Genomic DNA, 19,287 nt, shown 5'->3' on the forward strand with positions numbered 1-19,287 from the left:
AGAGAGTGTTGAATCTGTGGAATTCTCTGCCACAGGAAACAGTTGAGGCCAGTTCATTGGCTATATTTAAGAGGGAGTCAGATATGGCCCTTGTGGCTAAAGGGATCGGGGGTATGGAGAGAAGGCAGGTACAGGGTTCTGAGTTGGATGATCAGCCATGATCATACTGAATGGCAGTGCAGGCTCAAATGGCCTACTCCTGCACCTATTTTCTATGTTTCTATGAACAGAGCCTACTTCTTTTTGGATAAGCAGGGCAGCACTGTGAGGATCATGTTTTTGATTTCTCAAGTGCCTTCAATACCATACAGCTCTCATTGCTGGGGAGATGCTCTATTCAATGCAGGTTGGCACTTCCATGGTATCCTGGATAATGGATTACCTGACTGGCAGACCACAGTTTGTGTGGCTTCCGAGCTGTGTGTCATACATGGCTATAAGCACCAATGGGCTGCCACAGGGGACTGAATTGGCTCCCTTCCTGTTTACCCTGTATCCTTCAGACCTTAGATACAACACTGAGTCATGACATCTGCAGAACTTCTCTGATGACTCAGCAATAGTTGGGTGGACAGGATGACAAATACAGGGCCCTGGAGGACTTTGTCAAATAGTGCAAGCTGAATCATCTGCAGCTCAATGCCAGTATGACAAAGGAGATGGTGATGGACTTTAGGAAGACTAACTCTGCACTACTCCCTGTTACTATTGATGATGAGGACATGGATGCGGTGAGGATCTACAAGTACCTGGGGGTGCACCTGGATGACAGACTTGAGAGGAACACCAACACAGGCTGTGTACAAGAAGGGCCAGAGTCACTTCTACTTCTTGAGGAGGCTGAGTCCTTTAGAGTATGCAGGCCTCTCCTTCACGTTTTACCAGTCTGCTGTTGCCAGTACAATCTTCTATGCAGTGGTGTGCTGGGGCAATGGCATCAACACAGGTGATTCCAACAGGCTCAAAAAACGGATTAGAAAGGCTGGCTCTGTTGTAGGAGTCAAACTGGACACACTGCAGGCTGTGGTAGAACCAAGGGCCCTACAAAAAATCCTGGTAATTCTGGACAATGTTTTTCACCCTCTGCCTGCCACCTTGGCTGAACAGAGGAACGCCTTTAGTAATGGACTAAGACAACTGCAATGCTCCAAACAGCGCTGTATGAGGTCATTCTCACCATCAGCCATTAGGCTCTAGAAAGAGTCAACCTATAGTTAGGAAAATGACTTCCTCCTGTTTGAGGTAACTTTTTTTTGTTCTTTCTTATTCTCTTCTAAAGTTTGTATTATCTGTGCACTTGTAATGTCACGGTGATACTGTGATTTCCTTTGGGATCAATAAAGTATCTATCCATGTAAGGCAGATCCATCCATGATAAAGGATACAGGATTCCTCATGCAACACACACGAAATGCTGGAGAAACTCAGCAAGTTAGGCAGCATCTATAGTGAAGAATAAAAAGCTGAGATCCTTCATTCATTTCCAAGATGACCTACTGAGCTCCTCCAGCACCTTGTCTGTTGATCTGGATTTCCACCACCTGCAGAATCTCATGTTACTGATTAACCTGTTAAGTCTAAACTGGATAACTGCTTTCAGGAAGAGGGTGTAATCATGTAGTTTTTATGTCCGTCATTGTGGAGGTTCTGACTCACACTCACATTATCTGAAGGAATAAACAATTACACCGTTTTAAACAATAGTTTATCTTCAATTCAGAATCTGTTAGAAGTTGTTGCCCACAACTGTAATTTTATTTTTAAAATTTACGAGCTCAAGATGTAAACGGAAGTACCTCTGCAGACACGAAAGTAAAACAATTTATTTCAAGGTCTCCAGACAAACGCTAGAATTCTCTCCGCCCTGGTAAAATTCGACAAGCACACAGCATTCTGTCACTCGTCCGTTGAATGCATCTTCTGGAAAGCCTGTCAATGGCAGATTGAGGTCGAGGGCAGTCACTTCACCACTGACTGAGGGTTTTTTTTAAAATGCAAAAATTGTCCGCAACCGCTCTTCAAAAAGCACCATTCCGTCATCCATAATATACAAAACAAAAACTAATCGCGTGGAAATCACGTGGGAACCGAATACACAACACTGCGTGGGTAGGACATGGGTTTGAAAAAAAAACACATGCATTTCCATCCTCCACCTCCCCAAAAAAGCACCAAGCAGTCCATCCCGTGGCACTGGAAACCCAACTGTTGAACACGGTGATGGGGGCTGGGGATTTTGATGACAGGTACTGGCGTATGAGAGAACAAAACTCTAACCTGTCCGAGAGCTCCAATGAAGGAAAAGGGGAGGGGGTAAGGAGTAAATGGGGTAACGAGCAGCGAAACAGAGGTGTGACAGGCAGTTGGGCGAGGAAGAACACAGGGAGGAGAGAAGGTATGGAAATCAAGGGGGACGGGTATGGTAAAGGAGCCGAAGAGAATAATTGGACGCAGAGGAATAACTAGAAGAGACTGGTAATTAAAGAGTTGTACAGTGACAGAGAAAACGGAATGACAGCGATCAGAATACAGAGGTACCGTAGCCGGGTACTGGGTGGCCACGTACCACAGGGAGAAGTTTCAGCAGACGAGGAAAAAGACCACGGAGGAACACAAGGGATGTGACAGAAGCGCACAGAAGGATGGTGTAATAAATTAATAGGAAGCGATGGTACTCAAGGATGAAAGAAACGGATGGGTGGGAGGACCGAAGAATGGCAGGATGCCAGAGGTAACTAAGAGACATTTGGTAATGGCTGCGAACAGAGTACAGTACTAACGTTGCTGGGCAAGGGGTAACGCTATTAAAAGAAGTTAATGCCAGGGCTGGAAGCGAGTGATACTGACAGGCGGTGAGATTAATATCGAGAAGGCGGGGTTATCGCTAAAAGTGAAAGCCTGCGGTGAAGAAGGGTTGGAGCTTCGGGTCGGGATTTCCCAGAGGCGTTTCGGTTGCTCTGTCACTGTAGATGCGAGCGGGTTGAGGAGTGTCGGGACCTGCGACACCGCCTCGGGACAAGTCCCATGTACCGTAAATTCTCCGCTTCGTCCCAAATCTCCGCTTGTCTTTAAACCTGTGCTGCAATCTGCTCTGATCGGATTAAGTGGAGTCTGTTCCGACCGGCTTGTTAGTTGTACGTCCACGTGCTCGGGCAATAGTTTGTAGCGGAGCGCGGCCGGCGACCGAGAGCTCCGCAGCACCGAATCCGGACAGCAGCGCTCCAGCAAGAAGAGCCAACCAAGAGCGACGACAATGATGAAGCATGTGCGATGCGACGGAGCTGAGCGAAGGAAATAGCCTCCAGCTCAAGCCGCGACCTCCCTCTCCCCTTTCGATACGGGCAAGATCCCACCCCCCCTACTTCGGGACGCTGGACTCCGCCCGGTTTGGCGCCTCACTATATTGCGGAGCTTGCACTCCGACCCAAGATCTGCCCCTGGCCCGGGACCGCCGCCACAGCCCAGCAGCAGCCGACCCGTCCCCGTGATCTGCGGCTGTTGCCCGGTGGCGCTCTCAGCCGAGCCCGCGCCCCGCCCATGCGCCCCGGAGGCCGGCTCCCGGGGCTCTCGTACTGTTGCCGTGGTGACGGCGGGCGGGCGAGCGGCCGACCCGCATGTTGCTAACGAGGGAGGTGGTCGGCGACCGGCCGGCCGCGACGAGCGGGATCCCTGCCGCCGTCGGATGCCCTCAGCATCTGCCCGAGGACGAGTGGGAGGATGCAGGCACCGAGATCCAGGAGGATGCCGACGAGCGGTCGGAGTCAGACACCTGCAGCGTCCTGTCGGACGATTCTTTCTACCCTCCGGAGCTGCGCTCCCCTAGCAGCGAGATCACAAACGCGACCGAGGGCCCGCTCACCTTCTACCGAGCCTGCGCCACCAACAACGCCGTAGGACTCAAAGAACTGATGTGCCGGGAGCTGAGCGAGCAGGAGGTGATGGCGGTGGACAGGAATGGTCGGGTAAGTGAGGGGCACTAGGGCTGTACCGGACTCAATGCTTCAACACACACACAGCCGCGTTCTCACACGCCCAGTTTGGAGTACTTGTGTTAACATGCGCCCGGCGTGTTCCCACACATCCACACACTGACTTGCACATGTTTACTCTGTGCCGCTGTACACATGCGCACGGCGCCCAAACCCCGTGCACGCCCGGCACATGTTGCCGGGCTCCCGCATTCCAACTCGGCAAGTCTGGCAGCACTGATGTAGGGGAATAAAGAGTCGGCACTTTGGGCCGAGACCATCCATCAGGACTTCAAAGAGAAGGAGCAGAAGCCAGAATAAGAATGTGGGGTGAGGAGAAGGAGTAAAAGTTGGCAGGTGATGGGTGAGGCCAACTGAGGGACCCATCCGCCTTACCCCTCACCTGGTCTCCTTTCCTCACCCCCCCCCCCGTATTCTGGCGTCTTCTCCCTTCCTTTCCAGTCCTTTGTATTGTTTTGCATTGTTAGATAAATAGATAGATATACTTTATTGATCCCGAGGGAAATTGGGTATAGTTACCCGTAGGAAATCTCTTGCTTCTCAATTTCCAACTACAATTTGAGTGGGTCTGTAGTTCCCTTAAAACATTTGTAGATATTTTTGTGATGTTGATAATCCACTTGTTTTATAATTTTTATTCATTTTGGGAGGTTGGATACCATTGGCATTCATTTCTCATCTCTAGTTACCTTGAGTAGGTGATGGTAAGTGGCCATTTACAATTGCTGCATTCCCTTTGACGAATGTACTCCCTCAGCAGTATTGGGAAGGGAGGTCTAGCGATGAAGGACCAGGATGGTACACAAATTGGACAGAAATGTATATAGGTGCTGGTTTTCACAAGCATCTGCTGTGCATGCCATTCTTGTTGGTAAAGATTGAGGATTTGGGAGGTGCTGTATGTGCAGCCTAGGTGATTAGATAGGGGATCACGTTTATTATTACTGACATATTTTGTGAAGTATGTTTTGCGGCAGTGTAAAGTGCTGGACAACAAAGTTTTTGAAAAAATTTAAAAAGAGAAATAGTGATGTAACCAGTCGTAGTGGTCTATGCTGTACATCTGTAGAAATTCGTTAGTCTTTGCTGCTGCAGGGCATTTTGAATATCAAAATTCAAAATATGTACACTATATACAACCTTGTCTCCTTACAGGCAGCCACAAAACACCAAGTGGAACCCATTTAAAAAAAATAACAAAGCACCCAATATACAAAACAAGAACAAATTGTGTAAACAATTAAAGTAAGCAAATAACATTCAGAACTAAAGTTCATATGTGTGTACGTTGCATTATCTGTGTGCTAGCGGTGGAGGGAATGAATTTTCAAAGGGGGTGAAAGGGTACTAGTCAAGTGAGTTGCTTTCGCTTGGAAGCTGCCTAACCTGCTGAGTTCCTCCTGCATTTTGTCTGCGTTGCCCTGAAAGGCATCAAGCTTCTTGAGAGTTGGTGCTCCACCAATCCAGGCAAGTGGACATGATCCTGACTTGTCACTTGTAGATGGTGGAAAGGTTTTAGGGTGACATGAGTTGAGTCATGTAGGCCAGGGTTGCTTTACCCACGGACTCTCACAGCTACCTGGACTACACCTCGGCCCACTCCTGTTACTTGTAAAAACACCATTCCCTTCTCTCAATTCCTCTGTCTCCACTGCATTTGCTTTCAGGATGGGGTTTTTCATTCCAAGATGATGGCGAGGTCCTCCTCCTTCAAAGAAATGGGCTTCCCTTCCTCCACCATCAATGTTGCTCTCAACCGCATCTCTTCCATTTCGCACACGTCTGCTCTCACCCCATCCTCCCGCCACCCTACCAGGGATAGGGTTCCTCTTATCCTCACCTACCATCCTACCAGCTTTCGTGTCCAGCACATAATTCTCTGAAACTACTGGCATCTCCAACGGGATCCCACCACAAAGCACATCATTCTTTTCCTCCCTCCCCAACCACTTTCTGCTTTCAGCAGGGATCGTTCCCTATGCCACTTCCTTGTCCATTTGTCCCTCCCCAGTGATCTTCCTCCTGGCAATTTTCCTTACAAGTGGAACAAGTGCTACACTTGCCCCAACACCTCCTCACTCACTACCATTCAGGGCCCCAAACGGTCCTTCCAGGTGAGGTGACACTTCACCTGTGAGTCTGTTGGGGTCATCTATTGTATCCGGTGCTCTCGGTGTGGCCTAGTGTATATCAATGAGACCCGATGTATAGTGGGAGACTGCTTCACCAAGCACCTACGCTCCATCGGCCAGAAAAAGCAGTGTCTCCCAGTTACTGTCCACTTTAATTCCACTTCCCATTCCCATTCACGTATGCCTGTCCATGGCCGCCTCCACTGTCATGATGAGGTCACGCTTAGGTTGGAGGAACAATATCTTATATTCTGTCTGGGTGGCCTCTAACCTGATGGCATGAACACCGATTTCTCAAACTTCCGGTAATGCCCCCCACTCTTCACCTTTCCCCATCCCCTTTCCCCTCACTTACCTTGTCTTCTTGCCCACCCATCGCCTCCCTCTGGTGCTCCTCCCCCCTCTTCTTTCTTCCATGGTCTTCTGCCCTCCTCTGTCAGACTCCTCCCTTCTCCAGCCCTGTATCTCTTTCAACAATCAAATTCCCAGCTCTTTACTTCATCCCTCCCCTTCAGGTTTCACCTATCACCTTGTGATTTTCCCTCCCCCCTTTAAATCTACTCCTCCGCTTTTTTTGCCCACTCTTGCTGAAGGGTCTCGGACCAAAACATCAGCAGTACTTTTTTCCATAGATTCTGCTTGGCCTGCTGAGTTCCTCCAGCATTTTATGTATATTTCTTGCCCTTATCTATTTTTCTGTCAAAAATTCTGCCTGTTCTATTCTGCTCAGATTTCATCATCGCTCCAGTCAGCTGTACAAAACACTTGAGCTCTGGTTCATGACTCACCCCACTTCCTATCAAACTGTTTTTGAAAACTCATGAATTTTGGTCACTGTTGGCAATCCCATATTCATTAATTTGGGCATGTTGCTCGTGATTAAATCTGAGTTGGCCAATTCAGTTGTTTGTTCAGTAACATTTTATTTCAGAAGTGCCCCCAAATATACTCAAGGCATTGGCTAGCTTTCATACTAGAGATGTCCTGTGGAATAAGTAAAAAAAAATTAAGTTTCCACTGTGGATTTGCTCCACTTTTTATGACAAAATACTCTGATGTCCGCATTTATGTATACTGCTTTGGGCATCTGTGACCAACCCTTGCACAACCTTTGTTCAGTTCTGACAATGCAGCTTCTGCTACTTGCTCACACTTACTGGTATTTTTCTCTCCCATTGGTGTGGTTCCTTGAATTCAGCTGCTGCTTGCTTCCAGGATCCGTGCCTTTTAAACTGGGGTGTTTATCTCTGAGCAGTAGCAGAAGTAGCTTCTCATGTTGGAGTAATGGTGAGGTTTATTTTGAAAACCCTTTGGTGTTAATTGTCAGCGCCTCCTTTTGGCTCAAAGTTGAGCCCAGCTTTAACTTGATCTTGGTGCGTGACACATCCTTATGGTTGATGTTGCTCTTTGATTCCTGTGTTTTATATCTATTGCTATATGAATTTGTGCTAATGATTCATTAATTTAGAAATATAGCCTGTTCTGCCCTTCATTGACTGTACTTTGTAAAAAAAATTCAGTATTCTCCTTTAACAATATAAAATATGATACATATGTCCTTTTTACTTTCAGAGTATTTTTTTTCCATACGAGCTAATTTTCTTTTAAAATTGTGTCAGAGGGAACCAATTGGACTAAAGACAGGTAAATCTCCAGGATAGTGATATATTTTACTCCAAGATGATAATAAAAGTAGACAAGGAAACTGTTTATACATGTAGTCACGACCATGTCTGGAAACCATTAGTGGTTTCTTTAGAATCTCTGGTTACTCATGAAAGTTTCTGTGCTCTAGGGACTTCAGAGCGAACTTAAGGTCATTGCAGAGGAATATTAATCCACCAGCCCAGAATACACTTAGTTGAGATCTGTGGAACAACCTGATCTTGCTGTTTTATTTTAGAGGTTGTGAAGAATAACTTCTGGGTATCTGCAAGGTAATTTTCTTGTAACTGATGCTCCTGAAGTACCCCTTCTCTGGCATGCAGCCTACAATTAGGATTTTGAGGCAGATATTCTGTGCTCCCGACAGGGTGTGTCCAAACTGGGCTGGTCTGGAAGTGTCAGGCAGCTGGAAGGGAAACAGCAAGCACTAATGTAGCACGACTTTCAAAGAGCTATTGTCCTTGAATGTTTTAAATATCTTTTACTGTCCTGAATTATCTGTATTTTTCCAAACTAGACTAAATCATCATTGTATCTAACTTCTTAATTTGGTTAAGTTAAAATATATGCTGGCAAGTGTTCAAGGCCAAAGGCTGGCTGGCTTACTTAGTTACTTATCTATTTATTTATTTAGCGATAGAGCGTTGAGTAGGCTATTCTGGCCCTTCGAGCCATGGTGCCCCAGCAACCCCCATCAAACCCAATTAACCTGATTATCCCTAACCTAATCACAGGACATTATACAATGATCAATTAAACTTTGTCTTTGGACTGTGAGAGGAAATCGAAGGACCCAGATAAAACCCACACATTCCACGGGTAGGACATACAGAGACCCTTTACCGAACAGCACTGGAGCTGAACTCTTAACTCCGGAACACCCTGAGCAGTAATAGCATCGTGCTAACCACTACACTACAGTGACTGGTGTGAAAGGGAGGAAAAAGTTACTGTTTCATTGCATTTCTTTATAGTTGGTGGTGGGAGGGCCTTCACAGAAATGGCATTGTGCAATGGGGCGGGTTGGTAGAAGATATTTTTGCAACGATAGATTTAAGGCCCATTTACTTTTATGCTTCAATGCAACGATGACTTGGTCTCTTAACGTGCAGCATTGGATATTTTGGCTTGAAGACTGAATTTGGGGTAACCTCAGTTCGGGAGATGAAGTGAAGATGACATGGGTTGTCCTGCAGACAAACTTCATTCCAGTGGAAAGCATAAGATATGTAGCATTGTGGTGTGGAAGTTTAATGAAAGCATCGGGGAGATGACGTAGCCTTTGGCACTCTGCACTGAGATTGTGTCTGCAGTGATTGCACAGATGGAAAGAAACCTTTGAAGGAAAGTAAGAATAACTTCCAGGGTAAAATTATTCCAGAGAGTTGGCAGGGTGTACTTATTTGTACAACACACACAACATCCTGGAGGAACTTAGCGGGCCAGGCAGCATCTATGGAAAAGAGTAAGCAGTTGACGTTTCGGACTGAAATCCTTATCAGGACACTTGTCTTTGTGCTACTGCTGGACTGCGATATTGTCTTTGTACTTATTTGTATTAGGGAGAAGGTGAAAATCTGGAATGGACTGTCATTGGGTCAGGGGAGAGCAATTGATTGGGTGAGGGAACAATAAGTGGAATTTCAAAGTGATCCCCCTGGTTTTTCACATGGATTGTTGGGATTCTTTTCCATTTCTAGAATGGATCCTTGAGGCCTTGGTTTGAGATTATTATATGCTGGAAAGAGCAGGTTCGTAGGAATGTTCTTACATATTTTCAACTTCGATTTAAGCTCATTCTCGTAGCTGTACATACCCAGGCTATAAACACCATGAAAATTACCCTTTTGCAGCAGCACAGTACACTGCAAACATGACAAACACAAATTAGTGTGAATTATATGAAAGCCCTTTTAACTGGGCATCTCTAGAGACGCAGCTTGTTAGCCCCTCACTAACAGCCACCTTTCACAGCCTCCGTGCGTCTAGGGTTGATTTGACTTGGGTCCCACCAAAGCTGGGAGGTTAGGATGTCCCATATGTGTGTGAATACTGTGTAAATACTGCTGTCATGCAATTAGCTGTCGGCAAGAAATAACAGATTGTACACTGCTTTCAATTATAAAGTATATTAACAAATGTCAGCTTTATTGAACAGTTAGTAGGAAAACAAAAGGAAAAAATAAAAAGGGCCCATTACAGTTAACCCAGTCCAAATGTGCACGTAAGTTGGAGCTGATCTTGAAGTTGTTTTTAACTCGCGTGCTGGACCCACGATCTGCATGAAAGTAAACACCATCTTCCAAACTTCGCTCAACATCCTCCTTAAACAAATGGGCTCCCCCATGGGAGTACTGGTCCTTCTCCCTTGAAGTCATTCATCTGCACAAAGCATCTTGTGCAACAGGGGTGGCATTCTCAGCCATCTTCCCTCCTGTCTTCTCCCAGCTCTTGCCAAAAAAGACCTCGACCTACACCAGTATCTGTCACAAAAACCTCTCCTCCCAGCGTTCTTTAGAAGCTTCTCCCAATTCCACTCTCCACAACATTCCTAAGCATGAACATCACAACCCCTTATCTTTAACAGTAATCCAAACACTACCAGCAGAACACGCTGCTTCTATCGAAAGCCATAAAATTAAACGCCCTACAACATTAGCAGTAAAATCTTAACCAGCATGTTACATATACATGCCCAGGAAAATAAATGATTTCATGAGAGAGAGAGGAAAGAAAGAAAGAAAAAGAGAGAAAATAAATCTAGTCCTAGATAGGATTGAGTTATGGGTCGTCTAGCTACTGATTTTCTCTTTGCCATATTTCACCAACAATGCAGAACACTGCTGCACTAGAATATTAGCCTGGGTGAGCTGCTGAGTTTTCTGAAGTGTGGCTTGATCCTGAGTTCCAACAAAAGGGTAACAAAGATAATGCATATAATTTTGTCAGTATTTATTTATAACTTGATTCTACTTGCTGAGTAAAAGTATACTGCAAATAATATTTCACCTCCTTTCACTTAAACCCTAAATAATAATTTTAACTTCCACTGGTTAGCACAGGTTCATAGAAATACATTTACGAATTTCCACTTCGTGTCAAATGACATATTTGGAGCAGATAATGGAAATTTTCAAAGAAGAAAATATATGGACACTGTGAAAGAACTAACAAATCTAAATGTGCGAGATATCATTGACGCTGCGAGGGATCGTTCGATGTGGAGAGCCATGAACACCCAAGCGTGTAACGCGCAAGGCACGTGAAGAAGAATAATGGAAATTTAGATGTTATATAACTATTGACTTCTCCTCTGCTAATTTTTAGGAATGAGAAAATCATAGGATGAGATCACCCAGTCCCCAGTTTCCACTCCTGGCATCTGAAGGTTATTGTTAAGTTGATAAATACATTGATAAATTGTTTATTATTACATGTACTGAGGTACAGTAAAAAAAACTTTGCTATGCAAGGCATTTATACAAATCATTTAATCGCATGAGTGCATTGAGATTGTACAATAACAGTGAAGAGTAAAGTGTACTGTTATACAGAAGTTGCAGTGCAGGGAGACCATAATGTGCAAGGCTCTAACAAGGTAGATTGAGTCAAGAGTTAATCTTATTGTACTAGGAGATGCTTTAATAGTCTTATAAGTGTGGAAGAGAAGCTGTCCTTGAGCTTGGTGGTATGTTTTCAGGCTTTTTTAAAAAATATTCTGCCATTTCTGGAGGGGGGTTGGGAGAAGAGAGAATGTCTGGGGTGAGTGGGGCTTTTGATGGTTGGCTGCATTACTAAGGCAGTGAGACGTAGAGACAATTCAGTAGCTTCTTGTAGTCTTGGGCAGTGCAGTTGCCATACAAAGTCATGATGCACTGAGATAGGATGCTTTCTATGGTGCATCAATAAAAATCGGTGAGAGTCAAAAAGGATTAGTCAGATTCCTTTAGCTTCCTAAGGAAGTAAAAGGAGTTAGTATAATTTCCTGGCCATGGCTTCTACATGATTGGACCAGGACAGGCTGTTGGTGATGCTCACTTCTGGGAATCACTAGGCTCTTCATCCCCTTCCTATGCTCTGGGAGGAAGTCCTAGGTCTAGGACAATAGAGATGCATTTGCTTGGAAGTGTAGTATTGAAGGTTGATCTAATGTCTGCAGTGGTGACTGTGGATACATGTGCATTGAACACTTTCAGGATGGGTGATGATATTCCATTCCCTTTCCATTCAGAACGTCCATAAAATGCATTAAGCTCATTGAGAAGGGATATGCTGTTATTGACAATGCTGCCCAGCTTTGTTTTGTAGTGCTGCCACAACTGATGGCTTCTCTGGATCTCAATTTTGGACTGGTATTATCTTTTAGCACCCCTGATAGCTTTACAGAGGTCGTGTCTTGAATTCTTGTGTAGGTCAGGGTAACATGGTTTGAATGCTGCAGTCTTGGACTTAAGTAGGGAATGTCTGGATTGACATCTTTAGTACCAAATCCTCTATCACTATTTGATTATGTCCATGATGGTGGTGACATACTCCTCCAGGTTAGCTGCTGAGTCTTTGAATGTGGATCAGCTTACAGTCTCAAAGCAGTTGAGTAGAAGCTCATCCACAACCTTGGACTATACAAATTTCTGTACTGGGTTTCATGTTTCTGTTTGTACACTGTGAAAAGGAGCATAGCCTGTGGTTTGATTTATCTAAGTATTGGTGCATGGTAGATTGATAGGTGCCAATATTAGGAGAAATTCATAACATTACTTTATAATCTACATCAGTTGATGACATCACACCATTTTATTGCCAAAGCCAGCTGAAGGACCCCACTTCCATGCAAACAAGGACATAGCTTCTTTTTTTTGCTTTATTGGTTGCTGGTTTGCCCTGTTTTCTTGTGGTATGTCAGATTTTGTCCAGTTGCTCTGTCAGAATCTGTTTTTATATGAATCAGTTGGGATCATTGAGTTATAAAGCTGACAGAGTTATTTTCTTGCAGGAACCCACATAGTAACCATTCATTTAGTAAACATTCAACCCATCCATGTAAGTGTCACAATGTCTTAAGTGCATCGTCTCCAAACACAGTACATCAGTCAAAATTTCCTTTGTTTCCTGCTTGAAGTTATCCTGATATCCTCATTGTTAACTTGATTGGTGCTGGCTGCTTTAATCATTGACATAGAAGTTTCACCTATCTCTTCTAGGGGTTCCATCAGGAATCTCTTCTATAGATAACACTTCATCAGCTTTCGTTAAATAATGGACTTTGAAACTCTGTATTTTGAAAAACAGCTTTAATGTAATCTATACTTCATTGTTCTTGTAACTCAAAAAGCAAAACCATCTAAAACTGGTTAAGATCTCCACCAGCACAGGTGTGTGCTTAACCCCCGGCTGTACTTGCTTTACACCTATGACTGTGTGGCTAAGCACAACTCCAATACTATATTCAAGTTTGCTAATGACACCACTGTCGTGGGCCGAATCAAAGGGGTAATGAATCCCTGTATTGGAGGGAGGCTGAAAATTTGGCTGATTGGTCTCATAACAATAACCTCCTACTCAATGTCAGCAAGACCAAGCAACTGATTTTAGAGTTCAGGAGAGGGAAACTAGAGATCTGTGAGCCAGTCCTCATCAGACGATAAGAGATGGAGAGGGTTAGCAACTTTAAAGTCCTGGGTGTTACTATTTCAGAGCATCTCTCATGGACCCAGCACGTAAGTGCAATTGCGAAGAAAGCACTGCAGCACCTCTACTGCCTTAGAAGTCTGCAGAGATGTGGCATGACTTCTAAAACTTTGACAAACTTCTATAGATGTGTAGTGGAGTGTATGTTGACTGACTGCCTCACAGCCTGGTATGGAAACACCAATACCTTTGATCAGAAAATCCTACAACAAGTAGTGGATTTGGTCTGGTACATCACGGGTAAAGCCCTCCCAACCATTGAGCACATCTATATTAAACACTGTCATAGGAAAGCAGCATCCATCACCCAGCCCCATACTCTTTACTTGCTGCTGCCATCAGGTAGAAGGTATAAGAGCTTCAGGACTCACACCACCATATTCAAGGACAGTTACTGCCCCACAGTTACTACTGAACAAAAGGGGATAACTACACTCACTTGCCCATCCATTGAGATGTTCCCACAACCAGTGATCTCACTTTAAGGACTCCTTATGTTGTTATTTCATGTTCTCATTATTTATTACTATTTATTTACATTTGCATTTGCACAGTTTGTTATCTTCTGCTCTCTAGTTGATCTTTCATTGATCCTCATAATTACTATTCCATAGATTTGCTGAGTATGCCCACAGGAAAATGAATCTCAGGGTTGTGTATAGTGACATATATGTACTTTGATAATAAAATTTACTTTGAAATTTGAAGATTAGAAATCCTTACCACTAATTCAACATTGCCCTTGGAAAATCAAATTAACCTCCAAAGAATCCGGTTGCTGTAACCTGACTAAACACTTTTAATATCTGAGATAATGTGAAGTACAAGAAGGATGAGAATTTCTTGCTCGACCAGAATTTTGAGCAACAGTCAATAATTGAAATTAAATGAAAAACAGAATTCTGGAAGTACTCAGAGGGGTAAGCAGCATCCGTGAAGGCTAAAGGTGTAACTCAACAGTTTGAATCATAATCTTGTAAAGAAGAAGAAAGATAGCCACTATATAACTGTACGCATGGGCATTGTGATAGAGGCTTGTGGTAACAGGTAGAACCAGATGGGGTGGAGTTGATGGGCAAGTGGAAAAAAGGAAAGGAATGGAAAAGGTGAATAGAGGGAGAACACTAGGGGTGTATTTGTGAGGAGAGAACACCATATGTGTGGGTTACATGAAATTGGAATAGGTAAATCCATAGCATTGCTTTGTTTACAGGTAGAACGTGAGAAGTTGTCCTTACTATTTGAGTTTGCCTCTCCATAGCAATGGAGAAGACAGGGTAGACAAGTTGATGTAGGAGTGGGAAGGAGAGTTAAGATGACATGCAGCCTGAAGTTCGTGATGCCCATTGTGAACAGAGTGCAGGTACTCAGCAAAAAGTGGCCTCATCTACACTTGTTTTCACTGATATGAAAGAGGCTACGTCATGACCAGTAAATGCAGCAGGCCAGGTTGGAAGAAGTGCAGATGAGCTTTTGTCTCAGCTGGAAGGGCTGCTTAGGGGCCTGAATAGTGGTGAAGGTACAGGTGTTAAACTTCCTTTGTTGCTAAGGTAAGCGCCAAGAATTAGAGAAGGGTGGGTGGGTTGCTGTAAATGGATGAGGGAATCACATATATCGAAAATAAGGAGACAACAAGGAAATGGCTAACAAGAGGAAGTCTGCAGTTGCTGGAAATCCAAGCAACACACACAAAATGCTGGAGGATCTCAGCAGGCCAGGCAACATCTATGCAAAAAAAGTACAGATGACGTTTCGGGCTGATACCCTTTGGCAGGACTGGAGAGAAAAAAGAAACAGCTAATCTAGTTGTAGCTTCCTGAGGCTGATATAATAAAATGTTGACTTAATTTGTGATATTACATTATAACTGAATTACTTTGCCATCTGGTCATAATATCATTTGGATGGAAGGAAATATGTTTGTGAGATGTTGGAAGGAAAATCTAAGTATCTCAGTGGCAAGATTTATAACCTGTATAGATTTCTTTTGAGTAACAGCTGAAATGATTGCCCCATTTTTTTGTTTAAGTAAATTAACCATTCCCAAAGAGCAGTCAGCCTTAGGTTTGTGCAGAAGCTGATAGAGCAGTGTGATCAGGCGAGAATTAATGAACAGTTACACTAGTGCCTGCTGGAAATGTATATCTGTGGGTTTCTGCCGCGGATCTCGCTCGCTGACTGATTAGCATCTAAACTGCTGAGGGGCACAAACCTCCCATTCATCTGCAGCTGGTCATTAAAACCAAGCAATTCCACTATCCTCTGCACAGCTGTGCGTTAGCTACCTGATAGCTTGGTTCAGTCATATGCTTCTGCAACCACAACTAGTAGCAGGTCTATTTGGAGAACTGAAGTTCCTAAGTTTTAAAATCATTGGTAATCGTTGACACCTCTGCAAATGACTGCTGCTGTGTGGCAGTCTGTCATTTACAGCGCTGCCATTCATAACAGTGCATGTTATTTTCTACACAATTCTCATGAAATAAAATAAACTTCTTTGTGTGCTGTCTCCTTTTATCTTTCTCATTTGTTATACGAGCCATTCATTTGGACAGCTGGCTGGAATTTCTATGGTAGAGAAGACTAACTTATGCTACAGCAAATTTCTACAGATGACCATGGAGCACATTCTAACCGGCTGCATCACTGTCTGGTATGCGTGGAGGGAGGGATCGTGATAAGCTGTAGAGGGTTGTAAACTTAGCTCCATCATGGGCACTAGCCTCTGTAGTATCCAGGACATCTCCAAGGAGCAATACCTCAAAATGGTGGCATCCATCAGTCAGAACACAAGGTATTCTGCAGATGCTGGAAATCCACAGCAACACACACAAAATGCTGGAAGAACTCAGTGGGTCATGCAGCATCTATGGAAATGAACATTTTTGGGCCAAGACCCTTTATCAGGACTAGAAAGGAAGGGAGAAGTTGTCAGACTAAAAAGATGTGGGGAAGGGGAAGGAGAACAAGCTAGAAGTGAGAGGTGGTCAGGTGAGTGAGGTGAAGTAAGAAGGTGGGAGGTGATAGGTGGAAAAGGTAAAGAGCTGGAGAGGAGAGTGTACCGTGGGAAAAAGGGAAGAAGGAGCATCAGGAGAGGTGATTGCCAGCTGAGCAGAGGTGGTAAGAAGCCAGATTGGGGAAAGGAGAGGGAGAAAAATTACCAGAAGGAGAAATTGATGTTCATGCCATCAGGCTGGAGGCTACCTAGAAGGAATATGAGGTGTTGCTCCTCTACCCTGAGAGTGGCCTCATCATGGTATTGAGCAGCATATTGGAACGGGATGAGGATAAGAATTAAAAAGGTTGGCTACCAGGAAACTCCACTTTTTACAGATGGAGTAAAGGTGCTCGACGAAGTGGTCTTCCAATTTACATTGGAGCTCACCATTGTAGACGAAGCTGCATCAGGTCCACTGGATACAGTAGACGATTCCAGCAGGTTCGCAGGTGATATGTTGCCTCACCTGGAAGGACTGTTTGGTGCCCTGAATGGAGGTGAGGGAGGAATACACAGGTGCAGCATTTCTGTCGCTGGCAGGGATATTTGCCAGGAGGGAATTTAATGTGGAGGGATGAATAGACAAGGGAATCATGGATGGGATCCCTATGGAAAGCAGGGATTGGGGGTGAGGTAAAGAAATGCTTAGTGAAAATGGTGGAAGTTGCGGAGAATGAGGTGTTGGATGCGAAGGCTCGTGGGATGATAGGTGAGGACAAATGGAGTTCTATCCCTTTTGAGGCGGCAGGAAGATGCATGAGTATCAGAATCAGGTTTATTATCACTGGCATGTGACATGAAATTTATTAATTTAGCAGCTGCAGTTCAATGCAATACATTGCATCTCTAGCAGAGAGAGAAAAAATAATAATAATAAATAAAATAAAACATAATAAATAAACAAGTAAATCAGTTGCATATATTGAATAGATTTTTTTAAAATGTGCAAAAACAGAAATACTGTATATTAAAAAAAGTGAAGTAGTGTCCAAAGTTTTAATGTCCATTTAGGAATCAGATTGCAGAGGGGAAGAAGCTGTTCCTGAATCGCTGAGTGTGTGCCTTCAGGATTCTGTATCGCTTACCTGATGGTAACAGTGAGAAAAGGACATGCCCTTTGAATGTTTGGGAAATGGAGGAGATGCAGGTGAGGACAGCATTGATGGTGGAGGAAGTGAAACTCTATCCTCTGAAGAAGGAAGTCATCAGAACACAGGGTGGGAAGAGATGGGAAGACTAGATAGCAATGGGACTTAGTGAGTTTATAAGAGAGATTGGTGGACAGTTTGTCTCTAGAGATGGAGACAGAGAGATTAAGAAAGGGGAGAGAGGTGTCAGAAATGGACCAAGTGAATTTAAGGACAAAGTGGAAGTTGGAGGCAAAGTCATGGGTGCATGAAGCAGCACTAAATGCAGATGTTATTGTAGTGCAGAAAGAGTTGGGGAGCATTACAAGGGAAGGCTTGGAAGATGGATAGTTCCACATAGCCTACGAAAAGGCTACCCCTTGGGTTTGGAGAAAGTTGGAGAAAGTAAAGAAATTGTTGAGTGTGAGGACCAATCAATTCTGCTAAATGAAGGAGGGTGGTGATGGAGGGGAACTGGTTGGGTCTGTTTTGCAGAAAATGCTGTCTGTTGTACCTTATTGGGTACTGGTCTATGGTAGTAATGCTTTAAAAGGCGTTCATTACTGATGACCCTAGAATACGTTTGTTCTCTCTCTCAGATATGTTTGGATTGAGCTAGTTCCACCTTCAAATCCACACAAATTAACTCTACAGTTCTGGTCTCTTCAACAGGCCAGATGATCTACTCCTGCTGCTATTTCTTATGTTAACGTTCTTGATTTTGATTTAAGATTTGTTATTTTGTGTCAATGGGTAGTCTCCTGTTAGGTCCAAAAGCATTCTTGGACATAAGCTTTTATTGGAGTATAATTCATGATTGTTCTAAGTACTTTGAAGTCCAAACACCACTAGACATGTTACAGCAGCTACTACTTACAATTGATATTTCCTCAATCATTCCTAGAAATTCTGAGCATCCATTGTGCTATATTGTTCATTGTTAAACAGCACAGCAAATAACAATTTTGGATATACAGTTGCCCTTTAAAATTCAGACTCAACCTTGTCCAGTTAAATGCACTGGAATGGTCCATATTCCTTCCAGAGAAGATGAACTGCAGATTGACTGCAGTCCAGGATCTTGGCCAAGGGCATGGGTTAGGAATTGAACAGAGCACACAGAAAATAGGGGCGGGAGCAGGCCACTGGCCCCTCAAGCCTAACTCACATGGTGAATCGATGCTAGCCTCAACACCTTTTCTGTGTAACTCCCTGTAATTGTTATATCCTTGTTATTTCAAATTTTTATCTATGTTGACGCAAACAATCCAATGATCGGCTTCCACCTTCCTCAGGGAAAGAGAATTGCAAAAATTCACCAGCTTATGAGAGAAGAAATTTCTACACATCTCATGTCATTATTTTATGACTATGTGCCATTATTTGTAATTCTTCCATTAGTTAAAACATTTCAACATCTGCTCTGTCAAGTCTTTTTAGGATTTTATGTGTTATTTGTTAGTTCACCTATCATTTTGCTAAATCCCAAAGACCATAAACTCAAACTATCTACCTTTTCTTGATATGACATTCTTCTCACCTCAGATTATCCTGGTGAGTCTGCTTTGGAATGACTCAGATGTTTCTATAACCCTTTTTGGTTGAGTGGGCCAAAACTTCTCATAGTATGTGAGATTTCCTCACCAGTAGTCTGCATATTTGTAAGAAGTGCCCCTGCTAAACTCCAA

The 19,287-nt window shown here is 43.8% G+C and overlaps 1 protein-coding gene across 2 annotated transcripts in view; it reads left to right on the top strand.

The window, feature by feature from the left end:
• The first annotated feature begins 2,664 nt into the window (after positions 1-2,664).
• LOC140212555 (ankyrin repeat domain-containing protein 33B-like) overlaps positions 2,665-19,287 on the top strand; it is a 56,160-nt gene continuing 39,537 nt past the window's right edge. Inside the window, exon 1 of one of the 2 annotated variants that reach the window (XM_072283522.1) lies at positions 2,665-2,731. In XM_072283522.1, coding sequence (XP_072139623.1) covers positions 2,669-2,731 — 63 coding nt within the window. In that variant the 5' untranslated portion in view covers positions 2,665-2,668. Of the gene's footprint in view, positions 2,732-2,760; positions 3,963-19,287 lie in introns of those variants that run through there. The other variant, XM_072283521.1, reaches the window with a different exon arrangement.

Source organism: Mobula birostris, chromosome 19 (assembly GCF_030028105.1).
Source record: "Mobula birostris isolate sMobBir1 chromosome 19, sMobBir1.hap1, whole genome shotgun sequence".
Taxonomy (NCBI): domain Eukaryota; kingdom Metazoa; phylum Chordata; class Chondrichthyes; order Myliobatiformes; family Myliobatidae; genus Mobula; species Mobula birostris.